Raw genomic sequence first — 18,735 nt, 5'->3', positions numbered from 1 at the left:
TATGAGTGCGCACAGCCTAAACACAGGCGACACTCTTCTGCATGATGGTAACCACAAAATTCAAAAACATTACAGAAACTACTCTAAATGTCCAACATACAGTAACTGAACATTAAACACTAAAATAAACTAACAACATCTTTCCCTTTACTGAAAAACACATAAAATAACACTTTAATCCCTAAATTTACTCTCCAGTCCCTTGCAAAGCATGCTGGGAACTACGGATCCACTGCGCAGTTAGTTATGTCAACAATAATGTGTTTGTTTCACACAGCAATGTTAAGTTGACTGAACAAACACTTATTAAGTAAAGCTGACAATACTCAATTTTAGTAGAAACAATGCAGTTAAATTACATTCATGTAGAGTTTTTTTAAGTAATGTGAACAAGGGTGGTTTGAGTGAAACTAACAAACATTTTTTTGAGTGTGCAAGAGTTTTACACTTTCTTCATACGTCTTGCGGAAGCTAGATATTTTACTTTATAACTTGTTAAATATGGATTTTTTACATAAATGCATCATTTCGCTTCAGAAGACCTTTATTAACCCCCCGTAGCAGTGTGGAGTAAGTTTATGATGGATGTTTATGGATGGAGACACTTTCTTCAACTCATACTCATTTGGTAACACTTACTGCCATTATAAAGCTCGGATGCGTCAGGATATTTATTAATATTTCTGCTATTGCGTTCATCAGAAAGAAGAAAGTCATATACACCTATGGCTATAGGGTGAATAAAGCTTGGGGTAATTTTCATTTGAGAGTGATTTAATCCTTAAGGGAACATTCCATTTTATTATTTTGCAAAAAAATTATGGGATCATTACTTTTGAATGTTCTCTGAATGTTCTAAAACAATTAGTATCATTTAAAAAATCGTTCGACAAACTAAAATGTTTCAGAAAAAAGTTCCACGAATAACGTTTTATAACGTTAATAGATCCAGGCCAGATAACTTTGAGCGAACATTCTATTAATGTTACGGGAAGTGTAATGGTAAACGTTCATAACTGAGAAAACCTTGCCAGAACCGTTAGCTGGGATGACATTATATGTGATCAAGGGCACTGGCACTAAGCTTTATAACTAGAAGAAGATGTGAGAGTTTAAACATGTGGTCATGTTCAACATTAAGGAAAATCCTGTCAACATGGCCATTCTCTTGAAGATGAGTTATTCTGATTCCCACCAGTCACTGTAAAGAAGAATCAAGCTGTGTGTCAGCTGATTAATAGAGCAGAACACTGAGCTGCCAGTAAAATGCTCAGGGGGGAATTCTTACATATTCTGTAAACACAAGACTTTATCTCCAAAATATTTAGGTATGCTAAGTCTGCTAATTCCAGCGTGCTTTATGCAGGAAAGTTAAATCTTTCTGCACTAGGAATCTGTTTTTCTGTCTCTTTAGTGTTAAAAATTACAATTATTTGTTCTTGTGTGGTTTTAAGTGCTTTAGGCATCCCTAAAAAATTGAAGTTAAAAAGAAAAAAAAAGAATAACATGGGGAATAAAGGTTCAATAAAAGCTATTTTATTCACCATCACCATCTTTAAAAAAAAAAAAAAAACATTCAAAATAGTCTTTATGCAAAAATGCTAAATTATCTTTGAGCTGTACCGCCTGTGTGTTTATTAATAGACATGTTAAATAGCACGTGCTTTGCCAGCATTTCCTTTGACCTTTTAACATCTGTGTGACTGAAGTCATGACTTCATGCTCCTTCCTTCAACAGTGTACTGCAGGACACTGCCCATCTGTCCAAGGTCAGTGTTCACTGGGACACGTTCCTCCTGAGTGAAACACAATGCCTTGGCACTTCAGCTCTGTGTCGGTGCGGTGTGGCTGTCCAGTGACCTGGAAAGGAGTAATGCCAATGGGTTCTTATCTGAAAGTGTCAGTACAAATGTGTCGACATACTGCTCCTTGACATATTTTGACATTCTATTTAAGAGGATGAAATTATTTATTGAAATTATTATTATTATTAGTAGTAATACTATTAAAATTCTATTTTAATTTACTAATTTAAATATTGGTCCAATGGTGATGCAGGTAAATGTACATTGTTTTGTCACTATATAAGTGTAATGATTTTGACTTTCCATTTAAAGGGTTTACTTTTCACCCAAAAATATCAAAAATTCCAAACCTGTAAGTAGGAATGTAACGATTCACTCAACTCACAATACACAATACTGATTTAACAATATGATTTTCTCACTATTTAAAAAAAAAAAAAAATGAAATTTAAGAAAATTTAAGAAAAGGTGTTCCTTTTATTATTTCTATGACAAAATGCTGCATATTTCTAGATGAAATTGAAATATCTTGGGTACACAAAATAAATTGAAATTTTGTAACTAATCCCAAAAAAGTCCCTCCAAAGAGATCTTCCAATGCTTTTTTCTTGGGAGGAGGTTTGTTTCGGCTCAGCTCCTGCTGTGTCTGTCTGGTCAAGAGGCTGCGGAAATAAGACTGCTATTATTGTATATTAGTGTGCTATTAGGGTATATTAACATCATCTTGCGGTATCTACACCTCAACGCTTTCATTTTTAGTCTTTGTAAATGCCACCAAACCTGCCATTTGAATGAGGACGGGTCGTCCTCAACATCAGCGCTGCTACGCTTGATGCTCGACTTGCTCGCTGCTCTCGTGCCGTCACAGTCAGGGTTGCCAGGTTTTCACAACAAAACCCGCCCAATTGCTCCTCAAAACTAGCCCAATCGCATTTCAGGGGGGTCCAACGGTAAAAATCGCGTTCTGGGGGGTAAAATACGCGTAAATATTGTAAATATTGCGTTATTTTGGGTCGATTCAACTCGTGGACATGAAAAACAACCTGCGCCGGCAACAGTGTAAAAGTATCCCAATTCCACGGGAAAACAGCGAACTTGGCAACACTGGTCACAGTAATCAGCTTCAGCGACAGCGCCCCTGCTGTTTAAAATGTGCATTGAGATTTTCAACCGACTTGAATTGTCATATTTTCATCGATTTCCAACCGACTCACGGTGCATTTTTACATCCCTAAAGATCTTTGTTCATCTTGGGAGCACAAAAGATTTTTTTAATGAAATATGAGAGTCTATGCAACTACCACTTTCAAGCCCCAAAAAGGTAGGAAAGCCATCATATGAAGCGACGCATGTACATTGTTTCCTCAAAAAAACATAATTTACCACTTTTTACAGAATAACAATCTCCAGTGTGCTTTCACGAGAGCTCCACTACGCATGAGTGTTGTGTTGACGGCAAAGCCGACAATGTTATGTGAACGTGCTGGATATTATAATATTTTGTAAAAAGTGGTAGTTGAGCAGACTGTCAATGCGGGACAGAAAGCAGAAAAGGACAGAAATTCATTTTTGTGTGAACTATCCTTTTAAGTGGAAGACAAGATTAATTCAAAGTAGCCTATTATTAGGGGCCAAGCACCGAAGGTGTTTAGGCACCTATCGTATCTGTTGCAGTTCTTTTTATTTTCGATTCTTCTTCTTCTTCTTCTTCTTCCGCTCTTGAGGTCTATGGCAGCCCATAGAACCGCTTGTGGGAAAGTTGTGAAATTTGGCACGCAGTTAGAGGACAGTCTGACCTTTGTCCATAGCAAATTTGGAGTCTCTAACTCAATCCCTCTAGCGCCACCAGCTGTCCAAATTTGCACTTATGTTTATGCTAATAACTTTTGAACCATAAGGGACCATAAGGGAACTACTAATTCTTTTTTCCTCTGATTCCGTGGGACAAGCCGATTCGAATGCACCTATGACGTCATTTTCCGCCATTTTGAATTTTCTGAAAAACGTACTTTTTCGAACTCCTCCTAGGCCGTTACTCCAATTTTCATGAAAATTGAACCGGATCATCTTCAGACCATACCGACAAAAAGTTTTCGTAAAACACGCGAACGAAATGTACGTAGTGCTTGCAAAAATAGACATGAGGCTGTATCTCCGCAACGCTTTATCGTATTCAGACCAAACTTCAAACATGTCATCACAAGCATGACCTAAGGCATCATGCAGTGTTTCGGCGCAGCGCCACCTACTGGTCTGGAAATATGAAAAAACAATTTTTTTGCTTATAACTTCTGATGGGTTTGTCCAATAATCATAAATGTAGATTCGGGGCATCATGCCGAGTCGAATGATATCCAATTTTCCCATATCGGACATTTTGACCGTCTGCCATTTTGAATTTTGTGCTAAAATGCTGTATTTTACGAACACATTAGCGTATCGTTACGAAACTCGGTATGAGTCTTTGGCACCATGCCCTTACAACGCTCAAAAAGTTTTGTCACAGCACCACCTTGTGGTTAAAAGTTATAACAAAATTTATGAAAATGCTAATAACTTTTGACTATATTAACCGATTGTAATGCAACTGGTCTCAGTAGATTCCTTGGGTCATGCTGAGAACATAGATATCAAATTTGCCATAGTCAGCCAAACTTCCTGTCTGCCATATTGTTTCTCTTTAAAAACCTACTTTTTCGAACTCCTCCTAGACCATTGTTCCGATTTTCACCAAAATCGAACTGTATCATCTTCAGATCATGCCAACAAAAAGTTATGGATTTCAAGTTGACACGTCAAACCGTTTTCGTATACCGGAGCAACGAATTTGAGGCAGGATGCAAAAACGACTCTTGAAGCTGTATCTCTTCAGTGCTTTGACATATTGACACAAAACTTTGCAAGTTTCATTGTCACCTCACTCTGACCATACCACATTAATTTGGTCACAGCGCCACCTATTGGTCGAAAGTGATGAACCAGTAAATCCTCTTTTTTGATAATTTTTCAGTTCTTTTGCCTAAAATGATCTTAATAGGTCCTTTAATTGCTCACTGTTGCAGTTGGTCTGATGCTCACGGCCGTGTTGGCTGGCTTGTTGTGTCGCTTTTGTGCTTGGCCCCGTAATTGCTGCTTGCAGCTATATTTGTTATTATTATTATTATTATTTGTTACATGTGCCCTTGTCCTGTGTTCTATTTTCTTCATATGGACTCCATTTCCCACAATCCCCCGCACTCCATTAGGAACCAATCATGCACTCACACCTGTTGTCAGTGACCCTTTATAAGCTGCATTCACACACACACACACATGGCTGAGTTTTGTTTAGCCTTTGCCTGCGTCTCAATGTGCATACTATCCATCCTAAATAGTATGTGACATTAGTAATTTTCAATACTATTTAGAGCGGATAGGGTGGATAGTATGCACATTGGGATGCAGGGTTTGTTTTTCCTTGTCTCCGCCTAGCCTTGCCTGTGTTTTGACCCTAGACTGTTTCCTTGTTTGAGGATCGTTTGCTGCCTGTCTTGACCATTGCCTGTCCATTTTGGATTACTCTTTTGTCTTGCCATCCTGTTACTGTTTGCTGGTGATCGACCTACTGCCTGTTTGACTATACGCTCTTCTAATTAATAAAGCCTGCACGTGGATCTCCAACTCCGTTGTCACACTCCATCAGTTACATAAGTATTATTAATAGTAACATTATTAAATTAAATTTATATATAATTTATATTAACTGCAAACTTAAAATATATAATTTAAAACATTATTAAACTACTGGCACATGAGTTTTGGTAACAGGACTGAGAAAACATGCATCCATCTTCTGCTTTGAAACTAAATAAATGTGCCTGAGATTGACCAATACACATTTTGAATAGTTAAATGTGTGTAGTATTAGATTCAGTGTTGAAAAAAAAGATACAAATAAAGTTTAATTTTGAAGAGTTACAACAAGCAAATGTCACCCACTCGGTGGAATGGCCCAACTATAAGGATGTTTTTCAGTCAGTCTATATAAACATTTTCGTGTGAATAAATAATAAGACAATATCTTTCAGATCTATAGCAGATGTTGCCGTTGACTTTTCCCAAATATATGCTATCTATGCTCACTGCAGAGGTCGAAGTAGGCTACTTGAACTGTATCATGTGTTTCTCTAAGCATAGGTCAAGTTCTCACTGGGACATGATAATATGCATATGATGCTACCTGTAATTTATTACGTTTTTGGAAGATAATTAAATACAGACTTCTTCATGAATCATCACTGAAGTCGGTTTAATTTAAAGGGTTAGTTCACCCAAAATGAAAATCTGTCATAATTTCCAAACCTGTAAGACTTGCGTTCATCTTCGAAACACAAATAAAGATATTTTTAATGAAATCTGAGAGCTTTCTGTCCCTTCATAGACAGCCTACGTTGATTTCGTTACATCCACTCATAATTCAATGTTTAACTTATATGTGAATAGCTATCAAGTCTCTTCAGAAAATTTGGACTCAATTCATATGGATTGGTTTTATGATCTTTTATGAACCTTTCGAAGCGACATGTAGTACTTTTTGACAGTTTGACAGTAGTTTAGTGGACTGCCATTGGTGGGACAGACATTTAAAATATGTGACCTGCTCTGGAGAAATGAGTCGGAAGCTATGGTCGGAAGTCGCAACGTTCTATTTTAAGATATGGGCCGATAATGTGGAAAAACAATGAAAAAATCATTTTTTTAAGTTTCAAAAATAATCTCCCAAAGTTTCGTAGTCCAGATAATTGAGTAAAGGTATTTAAATGGCTATTAAATTTGACATGGAACCCCTTTCGTCACTTATGAGCATTTCCCGATATCCCCTGAAACGTCTCTGCTCTCCAAATATGGTGTTACACATTGTATAGAACCAATCAAAAAGCTTAGAAATGTAAACACACTGACATAAACGCTGATTATTATCAATGGGAAGCCTCGTTTCGACTGACAGGCACGCGATCGGTCCAGCCATCCTGTCAGACTAGCGCGCGGCTCTGTGTAAACAAGCTAGCAAATCTCCTCAATGTTTAGTTGTGAATCAGTTAGCGGTGATCGAGATGTTGAGTTAGCCAAAATACTTGCCTTTTGCTGTAAAGGGTGTAAACTCAACGATGGAGAGCCGTGTTTTCTGTCATTTGATGAAGATTTCGTTTACGAGATCCGTCTGTCTATGGCCTCGCTCTCTTTCTCTCTCTCTCTCACTCACTCACACACACACACACACACACACACACACACACACACCCTCTCTCTCAAGCAAAAATGTAGCACCTCTGTTCAATCTTTCTGATTTTAGTAAATCTTTGTAAAAATGCTGTATAAAATATTAATTCAAATAAATACTTTAAAATAATTTGAGCTTCAGCCTGGTTTAATAGCATTTAGATATATAAAAATGTCTTTGGTCAAATTAAGCTGTAAAATAAATAGTTTATCCCTTTAAATGCAATGGAAAAAACAGGCAAAAAACTTTAAAAGCAATTTTCTCAGGTTTTCAATTGGAAAAAGAGGGCAGACGACCATAATTCAAATGGGTATATCTTTAAAACCATTCAAGGTATGACTTTGACTAGGATATCATTTTAAAACTCATCTTTTCATTGATACCAAAATCTCAATGTTGAAATTTGGGTCACTGTGACTCATTTTGCTGGATCATGTCACATATCTTCATTTGTGTTTCGAAGATGAACAAAAGTCTTACGGATTTGGAACGGGGTGAACTAACCCTTTAAGAAAACACTTGACATGCACAAAAAAATTGCAGATACAAAATAAAAAAACCTCAAGAACCCACTTACTTCATACACATAAAGGAATCTGTGCATTACAAGTCACAGTGTGATTTAATTGCTTGCTGTTGGGTATTGATAATCAGCAGAGCAAATTTGGAGGCAAAGCCTTTATTTTCCACAAGAGATTCTCTCCCATTCAATGGCATCCTCATGAGGAATACTACAGCAAAGAGGACCGAAGCAGACACATTTCCAGCACTAAAACGTAATTGGTTGAGTGTCATTTAAATTGCAAGAGAAGCGCCGAAGCGGTGATGCATTTTTTAAACACTGTAGACTAGAGGATTGAATGTCGCGACAATACTGTGCCATTTTAAATTAGGCCTGGCTGTTGTTAGGAAAAGTGTAAGATGGTGTATTTCGAGAAAAAGGCATCATGTGTGCAAAGAGATTTTTTCTTTTTCTTTTCATATTCATGCTTGAAAGGCTGAGAACTATAATCAAAATGTGTTTCACTGCACTTTGAACAATGGTAAAGTGATTTTGTGTGACTTTGCATCATGGTTCACCGATTTGACCTTGTGTCCACCTTCATCTGTGTTGTGTAACAGCTGAAGGTGGTAACATGTTATATTGCATTAGTATTTTAGTACTGATGATTCTTTGTGTGTGTGTGTATGTATTATGTATATAGTTGTATTTAATTATAATATACAATTTAAATATACACTACCATTCAAACATGTTTCTTGAGCACTAAACAACATATTAGGATGATTTCTGAAGGATCATGTGATCATGAGACTGGAGTAATGATGCTGAAAATTCAGCTCTGCCATCACAGGAAGAAATTATTAAAATAGAAAACAGTTATTTTAAAAATCACAATTTTTAGTGTATTTTTGATTAAATAAATGCTGCCTGGTGAGCATAAGAGGCAAAATCTTACTGACCCTAAACTTTTGAAAGGTACTCATGTAGCTACATATTCAAATTATTATTGATAATAACAAGTACACTATTAATAATAATGTATTATTGTATAACAAGCTGACACGAGGAATATGATTTCTGGCCTCTCTACCATTAGCATCAAACACCTCATAGTGAGGGGAGCGGGGTGGTTTGAGGACGGGAGGTGCAAGATGAGCGCTGCAGGCGTTGTCTGCTGTAATTCTGATGTCATGCCGTCTGCTGGAGGTCCAGGACGAGACAGAGGGTCAGTGAAATGACGCGCTCCCAGTTGACTGGACTGCTGTGGGTCCAGAGGGATGGGGGAAGCGAGGCGGGATGTGGTTGATTTTCCCATGTTCCCATCCCCTAAGTGAATAACCCCTTGTAAGAGTAACACCCAAGATGGGGGAACAACTCAAGACATGCTTGTGCCGATGGGAGTACCTCGTCATCTGTGCTTGATAATGTCAGAAAGTTCCAGTTCTCACCGGATTCGCTGTCCTAAATGTTCCGCTTCAAGTCTGGATGGCATTACATAGTCATTCATTTAAAATGTGAACTGATTTATTTGTTACATGTGAAGGCATGAAGTGCGTGGGTAAATCTATCACCCTACTTGTACTTTTATGTGTGTGTGTGTGTACGTTACTATTTTTCTCTTTTTTTGAAAGAAGTCTCTTATGCTCATTAAGCCTGCATTCATTTGATAAAAAATACAGAATAAAAAAACAGTAATATTGTGTAAAATAATGGTTTTCTATTTTAATATACTTTAAAATATCATTTATTTCTGTGATGCGAAGCTGAATTTTCATCAGCCATTACTTCGGTGTCACATGATCCTTCAGAAATCATTCTAATCTGCTGATTTGATACTTGGATTAGGATTCAGGATTAGTTAAAAAAGTTCAAAATATATATTTTTTTCTAACAATATAAGTCTTTACTATCACTTTTTATCAATTTAACACATCCTTGTTGAATAAAAGTAAAAAAAAAAAGAGAGAGAGAGAGAGAGAGAGAGAGAGAGAGAGAGAGAGAGAGAGAGAGAGAGAGAGAGAGAGAGAGAAAACAAGTGACCCCAAATTTTTGAACGGTACTGTATATTTTTATCAAAGATTTCTATTTCTAAATGCTATTCTATTAAAGCTGCAGTCCGCAACTTTTTGTGTTAAAAATTTACAAAAATTATATAATGAGAATATACAACATGAATCCATTTTCCAAACCGTGTTTTTGTCTTATCCTGAATCATTACGGTACACTTATAATAAGTGTTTATATTCGGACTATTTCCGCAGAGTATCACAGTAACTGCGTGACTCGCCATAGACATACCGGGTGTGTCTCATACGTTCTGAAAAGTGAAGCCACGGGCTCTTTGATCGCCCCCTGGAGGCTGGATGCAGTACAGGTCATAAACACCGCCCTCTCAATGCAGTCGAATGAGACTTCAGTGAAAACTTAAAAATAAATTCTGCTTCAAATAAAACTTTATGAAAAATGGTTTTGGTCATTTAAGGTAGTTGTTATCACACTGATATATATTCAATTGTTCGTTTTTGTGATGATTTAGATTTTAGCTAGCAATTTGATGCTATAAAAACGGGGCGTGTCGTCATGATTCGAACTTGATTGACAGCTCAGCTTGTCTGAGGACTGTCGGAGCTTCGAGGGGAGATTGAAGATGTATTAACTAACTGTTAATTTTCGATTTCTTTGTTATTTAACACCAACAAAATGAGTTGTTCAGCAGTAAACTGTACTAACCGACCTACAGGATCTGACGGATCACTGAACCTTTTTCTGTAACATTAAATATGGGTGTTATAAGCTAATTAATAAATGTTATTAGTTAAGATAACACACCTAATGTTAACAATGTCGGGAAAAAGCAGGTGATCGTTATCTGGCAGTTACTTATTTTTATGGGTATAAAATAATAATTAGCAGGACAAAACTAATGATAGCTTACTCTAATTACAGCAATCGATCTCCTGTAACATTAGTTGAACTTGATTTAAAATGGCAGGACCGTTTCTGACGATTTAGAGTTGTTTCTAGTGGCATATTATATTGATTTTATCTACTGAATTTGCTGTTTTAAAAGTATTATTGCTCTAGAAATAGAATAGCCTATTATTTTATAGGTAGAATTTTAAATTGTATATAATTTTTATAGTCTATTTAAAATACATGAATGATGACGCAGTCGTCTGGGCGGAAGTTTGATATCGCGACTCCGCCTCCGAGCCGGTTCCTGACGGCCACTGACGGTTCCTTCTGCGCATGCCCAGGCTCCAAACTTACGTATTGCGTAACATGTCAGCGCCCATTCGGTCGGCCATTTTGGCTTCAGTTCATTACAATGGAAGGAAGCGACGTCGCGTCGTCCATCTTTTTTTTACAGTCTATGAGACATACACGGAGAAAAGTAGCTCCGGCTACAATGTTCTTCCGCAAGACGCGTGCAGTTCTGTTTATAAACGCTAGAATCGCGGACAGCAGCTTTAATAAATGCAGTATTTTTTTTTTTTATTCATCAAAGAATCCTGAAGAAAGTATCATGGGTTAAAAGAATATTAAGCAGCGCAACATTGATAATAAATCAGCATATTAGAATGATCTCTGAAGGATCACGTGACACTGAAGTAATGGCCAATGAAAAATCAGCTTTTCATCACAGGAATAAATCATATTTTAAAGTATATTAAAATAGAAAAACATTATTTTAAATTGTAATAATATTTCACAATATTACTGTTTTTATTCTGTATTTTTGATCAAATAAATGCAGGGCTTGATGCAGGGGCGGCGCCAGCCAATTTTGCCGGGGCTTCCGCCCCGAATGTTTTGAGTCAAGCCCCGAATGTAATGACTGTCACTGAGAAAATATGAAACTGAACAATAGCCTAAGTAAACCCCCGAAATCATAAGTTGCTTTATTTCATTGCGCTTTGGCTTTGCATATACTGCATACAGCCTGTAAAAATAGATCTTAAAAATAATCTAGCCTATAGAATACATTTCTTTGCTGTCGGTAGCCTATGGGCTACTCCGTTTCTTCCTGTCTGTTGAATATGCAGCAGGTAGGGGAGGAGCTAGCACAGTCAACCGCAAGAGTGCGAGACAGTCAGCAAGCAGGAATTTCAGGTTTGAGGTTTCTTAACAGTGCTCTCAAAATATAATTTTTCTTAACACATCTCTCTATTAAAATACGCTAAGCAGTTCAATACCGCTTTTCTACAGTATCCGCCCATACACCGGCCGCGCTTTCTCTCTCTCGCACATTTGCGCACACGATCAGCTGGTGATGATCAAAATAAAAGCTCAAGGATTTATCTTTTAAAAAGAAATGAGTACAAAAGTATTGTAAAAAAAAGAAGTTTGAACCCTTTTTAATGTCCAGGTACAAGTCAATGCTGTTTCTTTGTTCAATTTGCACACTGTACATGTGTTGAAGCTCTTAATTTTGAGTTTCCAGAGTGCACCAGATTGATGCATTTAACCTTAAAATGTACAAAATTTTCTCCCCGGGGGAGCATGCCCACGGACCCCCCTAGAGCTGGTACGTTCAATAAAGTTTTACAAATTACAGTGTCAAATAATGTACATTTTCTGAACAAGAATACGACAACAAAAGCTCCTTTCATGTCAGTAAAGCTTTTAATAGAAAATTAAAATGTCTTTGGACAAACATAGCTTTGGGCTAAGCCCCCGAATGTTTACAATGTCTGGCTCCGCCCCTGGCTTGATGAGCATAAGAGACTTCTTTCAAAAACATTAAAAATAGTTATGTGTCCAAACTTCTGACCAGTACTGTATGTTAAATATTAATGTAAATTATGTTTCTACAACAAATGCTTAAAAAAAAAAAAAAAAAAATATATATATATATATATATATATATATATATATAGGCTATATATATTATATATATACATTTCTTTTAATAGTAGCCTGCAATGCGCAACCAAAAATGAGAAGACTCATATTTTGTTTACATTCATTTTTGCTCAGTATTCATTTATTTACTATTCTAAAATTAAACCAGGACAAGATAATCTGCTCGGTTCAGCCAAAATGCATACTACAACATCAACTGAATTTACAGATCTACCAATCGGTCTCGACGCTCAAACTATATGGACTCTACGACCTGCTCAGTGACCTGCTATAAATGATATTGTTGTAAGGATCTTGTTCACTGGAGGAGGCTTCGAGTCTTCGTGAAGAGCATCTCCAATTACAAAATGCATCTACTGTGCTCTATTGCACTGGGGAGCTTTCCCACAGTATTGAACCTGAGATGAACTTGGTAAAATAAACGTAGAAGGGTAAGAGAATACCAAGCTCATGCCTTCCAACAAAGACTGGTATTTTACTATAATAATAATAATAATAATAAGGTTTGGTCATGCATGAATTATGATAGGCTACTTCAGGATTTTTTTCAAAAGTTTTTTTATTACTCTTTAGGCATGAAAAAAAAAAATCACCTTCATTTTTTCAAACATGCATTTTTCAAGGAGTTGGTGAAATGTCCACAACGCGCATTTGAAGAACGGATGAAATATGTGTTTGAGAAAACAATTATTAAAGGTGCCCTGGAATTAAAAATTGAATTTATCTTTGCATAGGCCTAGTTAAATAACAAGAGTTCAGTACATGGAAATGACATACAGTGAGTCTCAAACTCCATTGTTTCCTCCTTCTTATATAAATCTCATTTGTTTAAAAGACCTCCGAAGAACAGACGAATCTCAACATAACACCGACTGTTACGGCTCTGTTATGTCCCAATATTTGCATATGCCAGCCCATATTATGAAAGGCATTAGACAAGGGCAGGCAGTAACGTCTGGATCTGCATAGGTGAATCATCAGACTAGGTAAGCAAGCAAGAACAACAGCGAAAAATGGCAGAAGGAGCAATAATAACTGACATGATTCATGATATCATGATATTTTTAGTGATATTTGTAAATTGTCTTTCTAAATGTTTCGTTAGCATGTTGCTAATGTACTGTTAAATGTGGTTAAAGTTACCATTTCATTTCTTACTGTATTCACGGAGACAAGACAAAACACTTGCAGTCTGTGTAATTCATAAACAGAACTTCATTCTTTATAAATCTCTCCAACAGTGTAGCATTAGCCGTTAGCCACGGAGCACAGCCTCAAACTCATTCAGAATCAAATGTAAACATCCAAATAAATACAATACTCACATAATCCGACGCATGCATACAGCATGAATGATGAACACTTTGTAAAGATCCATTTTGAGGGTTATATTAGCTGTGTGAACTTTGTTTATGCACTGTTTAAAGCAAGCACGAGCTCACTGGGCGGAGAGCGTGAGCATTAAAGGGGCCGCAACCTGAATCGGAGCATTTCTAATTATGCCCCAAAATAGGCAGTTACAAAAATTAATTAAAAAAAATCTATGGGGTATTTTGAGCTGAAACTTCAAACACATTCAGGAGACACCTTAGACTTATATTACATCTTGTAAAAAACGTTCAATGGCACCTTTAAAAATAAATATTGTAAACACTATAAAACTTGTTTTTTTTTTTTTGTTTGTTTGTTTTTTGCTTTTTAACATTGTGTTCATGTATTTTGAACATATTCCAGAACTTTTAACAGTCTCTTTTCAGTTTTTTTTTTTTTTTTTTGCACTTGCAAAAGTTGACCAGTTGGTGGCAGTGTATTGCATGAGACATTAGGGTCCACTGCCACTGTAGTGACTAAAGAAAAAAATCAAGGAGCAATATAATTTATTAAAATATCCAAGTACTGATTTTGTGACACTCAAGTGGACATCATGCATCGCTGGCTATATTTAGACTACAATTTATAGTGCAGTTTATAGTTTTTTCAAGGATCATCACTCTCATGATAGAACTAATATCCACAAAATATTGCTATAATAAAAATTAAATTGATTTTCAGCCAAAATATTACTGCAGATGGCAATTAAAAAAAAACAAAAAAACAAAACAAAACAAAACAAAAAACAGCAATATAAATTATAGTCTAAATATAGCCAGCGATGCATGATGTCCACTTGAGTGGACACATGATTAATCACAATTTCCTCAAATCACAAAATCAGTACTTGGATATTTTAGCAATTATATTGCTTCTTAGTTGTTGCTTGATGTCCTCATATATATATATATATATATATATATATATATTTTTTTTTTTTTTTTTTTTTACCTGCAAGGTTCTCCCAGAATAGAAGGAATGGACAGACATTCCTCCCCTGCAAAACACATCTGCTCTTCTGTCTGCCATCTTGTTTTAGGGATCACATTAGTGTCCAATGTAGTGACTGATGTGCAACTGTGACATTCAGACTCATTTATATAGGAGAAAACAACTATTGAATAGCTGTCCACAGTGACAACTATGCATGAAAGGGTTAATATATCAACACAAATCTGTAATTTAAACTGTAATATTTTATGTAGATCTTCATTTTTCTTTAAATAAATAAATAAATACTAGGTACATACAACAAAGTCTATTGCTATTGAATATTAACACCAATGTTGCCAAGGAAAAAATACTTTTTGTGAAACCTTCTAGCTTGCCTATTCCTGTCAAATTTTACAGTTTCATCTCATTGAAAAGCTTTATAAGTGCACCCTCTGCTGTCGCAAACGTGTATTACAGACACGCGTTCTCCAAGGACTGCGACGTAGAAGTCCTTCCGGGTCAAAGTTGATTCTGTTCCATCCATATGTGATTCACGTGTTTACATGGACATTTGTATTTGTAGCAAAGTATTGGTGACACCGGCATCCGAATACATTTATTTCATTCTGTTATAGTAAAAGCAGAGTGCCGATATGTCGCAAAGTGAAGATAAAGCTTCTGATCAGACTTCAGTAGCACAGGAGAAAGGTAATGCTAACTAGCTCTGTTCATATATACAGTAGTAAAGTCGAATATGTATAGAATGTATTTAACTTTCTTTTCTTTTCAAAGTTTCTACATACCAGTGTCCGGCTGATTTTATGTCCCTTTCATATGATTCTTCTGTTAATGCCTTATTGGACGGAGGTAAAGGGAAAGAATTATGGCTCATCAAAGCTCCAGCTGGTTTTGATCCTAAAAGGTACAAAATAATAACCTGGAAATAACTTTTGAATTAATGATAATAATGAATAATAACAATAATAATATAAATATTAAATTAATAATTGTATTTTGGTTATAAAATTGATTAAACATTGAATTAATTTATTTAATAATAATAGAAAGATCTAGTTGCAGTACTGTATATTCCTTTAGTATTATTTTAAAAATACTGACAGGGTTCCCAGTGTCATGGAAAACATGGAAATATTACTGCTTTTAAAGATTTCATTCATTTCCATAAGAAACTTAAAAGGTTTCTGCAGTTAATATAAATTTTTCTGGTCATGCTGTTCTCAATTTTTTCTTTTGGTAGATATTGCTCTTTGTAAATGCTCCTATAGAGTAAAAAAACCATGGCAACATTATAATTTCAGTCTGTCCATTGAGGGTAACTGCCTGGCTAAATGGTTTAAATGTTAAATTATTTGTAAAATGTATATTTTAATAAAAAAAATGTATCAAGCTATGCATAATTTATAAAATGGCTTTAATATGTGGTTGATCAATTCACTAATTGTTGTTTTGTGTCCTCTACAGCTTTGAAGACCTCAAAATTCCCTTATCAGGACTGGAAATGCTCCAGTCCCGTGGCAAGGCACCTAAGACCTACAGCGTTCTCGGTGACAGGACGGCACCATCAGACCTCCATCTGCTCATTTCCAAAGGGAAAAGACGTAAGCCTTCTCTCTGTTCCTCCGGCTTCAGTGGTGTCCTCAAGATCTCTAAGAGCTATGAAAACTGCAGTGAGAACCAAGACCCTGTTCCCATCCCATCCATTCCAGCTCCGTGCATCCCAGCGGGTCTCAAGCAACGTTTCCAGCCTTTTGGTAGCACCGGTGCAGCTCACATGGAAGATGTAGTTTCTCCAACTGCACCCAAGAGAACCAGGCCGGATCCGAATGAGGGCGAGGAGCGAAAAAAGAAGAAAAAGAAAAAGAAAGACAAGAGGGAAGAGAACAGTGAAGCTTTTATCAAGCAAGAACAGATGCAGATTGAATGTGATCAGTTACAGCCTTCTGAACTGATGGAGGAAGAGCCGACAGAGGAGAGAAGGAAGAAGAAAAAGGTTAAGAAAGAGAAAGAAAGACATGAAGACATGTTTGATGAAAGTTTAATACTCAAAACAGAGCCGCTGGATCCTTCTTATGATTATAATGACAGCCCAGGGAAAACTAAAAAGAAGAAAAAGAAGAGTAGTCGACATGAGTAGACTGTCAAAAGAACTTGAAATGTTCTATACATTTATTTTGTCATGTTCACAAATGCTTACTGTGATATTTAACGGTCAAAATACAACTAAGAAATCAGTATTTCTTACTGTCTGTCATAAAAGAATTCAACGATTCTGTACAACAATATTAACTCAAAAAGTGTTGTTTCTTCTGCTTAAAATCATTATTTTTGTTTATTTTGCTGTACGGACATACAAGCAACTGTACATCGCAGAGACAGACATTGAAAGGGAAAACTCACCTAAAAAAACAACAAAAATTCTGTCATCATTTATTCACCATCATGTCATTCTAAACATTGGCTTTCTTCTGTGGAAGATAAAATAATATATTTAAGAATGCTTCAAGTGTTTAGTCTGAAAGTTGAGCTCTTGACTTTTTGATCGTATTGACTAAAGTGTTTCAAAATATTTTCTTTCATTTTGGGTGAATTATTTGTCCAAAGTGTACTGTATTGTCTTTCAAAGAACTTTTATGTTTTAAAAAAAAAAAAAAAAAAAAAAAAAAAAATATATATATATATATATATATATATATATATATATATATATATATATATATATATATATATATATATAAAGGGTAACACTTTACAATAAGGTTCATTAGTTAACTACATTTGGTAACATGAACTAATAATGAACTGCTTTTATACAGCATTTATTAATCTTTGTTAATGTTAATTTCAACATTTACTAATACATTTTTAAAATCTTGTTCACAATAGTTAATGCACTGTGAACTAACAAACAATGAACAACTGTATTTTCATTAACTATCCTTAACGAAGATAAACAGTAACAAATGCATTGCTCATGGTGGGTTCATGTTAATACATTAATGTTTAACTAATGAACCTTATTGTATATATGTATATACATATATTCACACACACACAAGCAATGTTTAATTTCATGAAGGACAAGCGCAACAGAGTCACGTGTTCTGAGTCGGCGTTCAGAGTAGAACCCGGAAGCGCTGGACGTAAACAGTGTATGAGAAAGACGGGAGAGAAGAGATTGTTGAATAAAGTCGTTATTTTTGTTTTGTTTTTGCGCACAAAAAGTATTCTCGTCGCTTTCTAATACTAAGGTTGAACCGCTGTAGTTGCATTGACTATTTTAACAATGTTTTTAGTACTTTTCTGGACATTGAATGACGGTATTACGTTGCTTTCTATTGGAGATTTTAAAAAAAAAAAACTCAGATTTCATCAAAAAATATCTTAAATTGTGTTCCTAAGATAAATGAAGGTCTTACGGGTGTGGAACGACGACGGTGAGTAGAGACAGAAACTTCATTGTTGAGTGAACTAACCCTTTAAATACTGGGTTTATGCAGTACTTGCAGTTCACCGGTAGGTGGCGGAAAAGCTCCCTCTGCTGGTGGGAGCGCTGAAGGTCCGCCGCTTGTTCTGCACTGAGGTATGGTCATGTTTTCTAATGAGCTCAGGCACTTTGCCGCCTGCAAAATGGGCTTCTCTGCCCCTCCCACTGCGCACATGCAGGTAAAGCTCAACATCCCAGAATCCAGTGGGATCACATTAGGAATTTCATATAGGCACTGCTTGCTTCTGCTTTAATCAGGTATTTAGAGAATGCTGCACCTGCTGATACTCTCATTGAGAAGTGTTCGCGATTTACCATTATTACAAACTATATTTATATAACGTTATATATAATAACTTTATCACTGCGTGGAGCATCTTCAAATGTGCACCTGTTTACAGCACCCACATCGTTTGGCATTTATTTTCTGAGTGTGAGTCACAGAAAGAGAAGTGATTTATCACAGAGGCGGAGACTGTAATCACGTCCG

The 18,735-nt window shown here is 36.0% G+C and overlaps 1 protein-coding gene across 1 annotated transcript; it reads left to right on the top strand.

Annotated features, from left to right (window-relative positions):
• The first annotated feature begins 15,270 nt into the window (after positions 1-15,270).
• polr1g (RNA polymerase I subunit G) lies at positions 15,271-17,299 on the top strand. The gene is made up of 3 exons (XM_067365826.1): positions 15,271-15,448; positions 15,533-15,662; positions 16,223-17,299. The coding sequence occupies exons 1-3, from the start codon at positions 15,394-15,396 to the stop codon at positions 16,893-16,895; spliced, it is 858 nt and encodes a 285-aa protein (XP_067221927.1). The 5' UTR covers positions 15,271-15,393; the 3' UTR covers positions 16,896-17,299.
• Positions 17,300-18,735: the final 1,436 nt, after the last annotated feature.

Source organism: Chanodichthys erythropterus, chromosome 17 (assembly GCF_024489055.1).
Source record: "Chanodichthys erythropterus isolate Z2021 chromosome 17, ASM2448905v1, whole genome shotgun sequence".
In the NCBI taxonomy this organism is placed as follows: domain Eukaryota; kingdom Metazoa; phylum Chordata; class Actinopteri; order Cypriniformes; family Xenocyprididae; genus Chanodichthys; species Chanodichthys erythropterus.
This window is presented reverse-complemented; position numbering and strand designations above follow the sequence as displayed.

What these genes read in the sequence shown, in the direction of transcription:
- polr1g (XM_067365826.1), top strand. Translation starts at nt 15,394, where the DNA reads ATGTCGCAAAGTGAAGATAAAGCTTCTGATCAGACTTCAGTAGCACAG. An exon ending in TTCAGTAGCACAGGAGAAAG is followed by an intron (nt 15,449 to 15,532) that starts GTAATGCTAACT and finishes TTCTTTTCAAAG; the next exon opens with TTTCTACATACCAGTGTCCG. An exon ending in GCTGGTTTTGATCCTAAAAG is followed by an intron (nt 15,663 to 16,222) that starts GTACAAAATAAT and finishes TGTCCTCTACAG; the next exon opens with CTTTGAAGACCTCAAAATTC.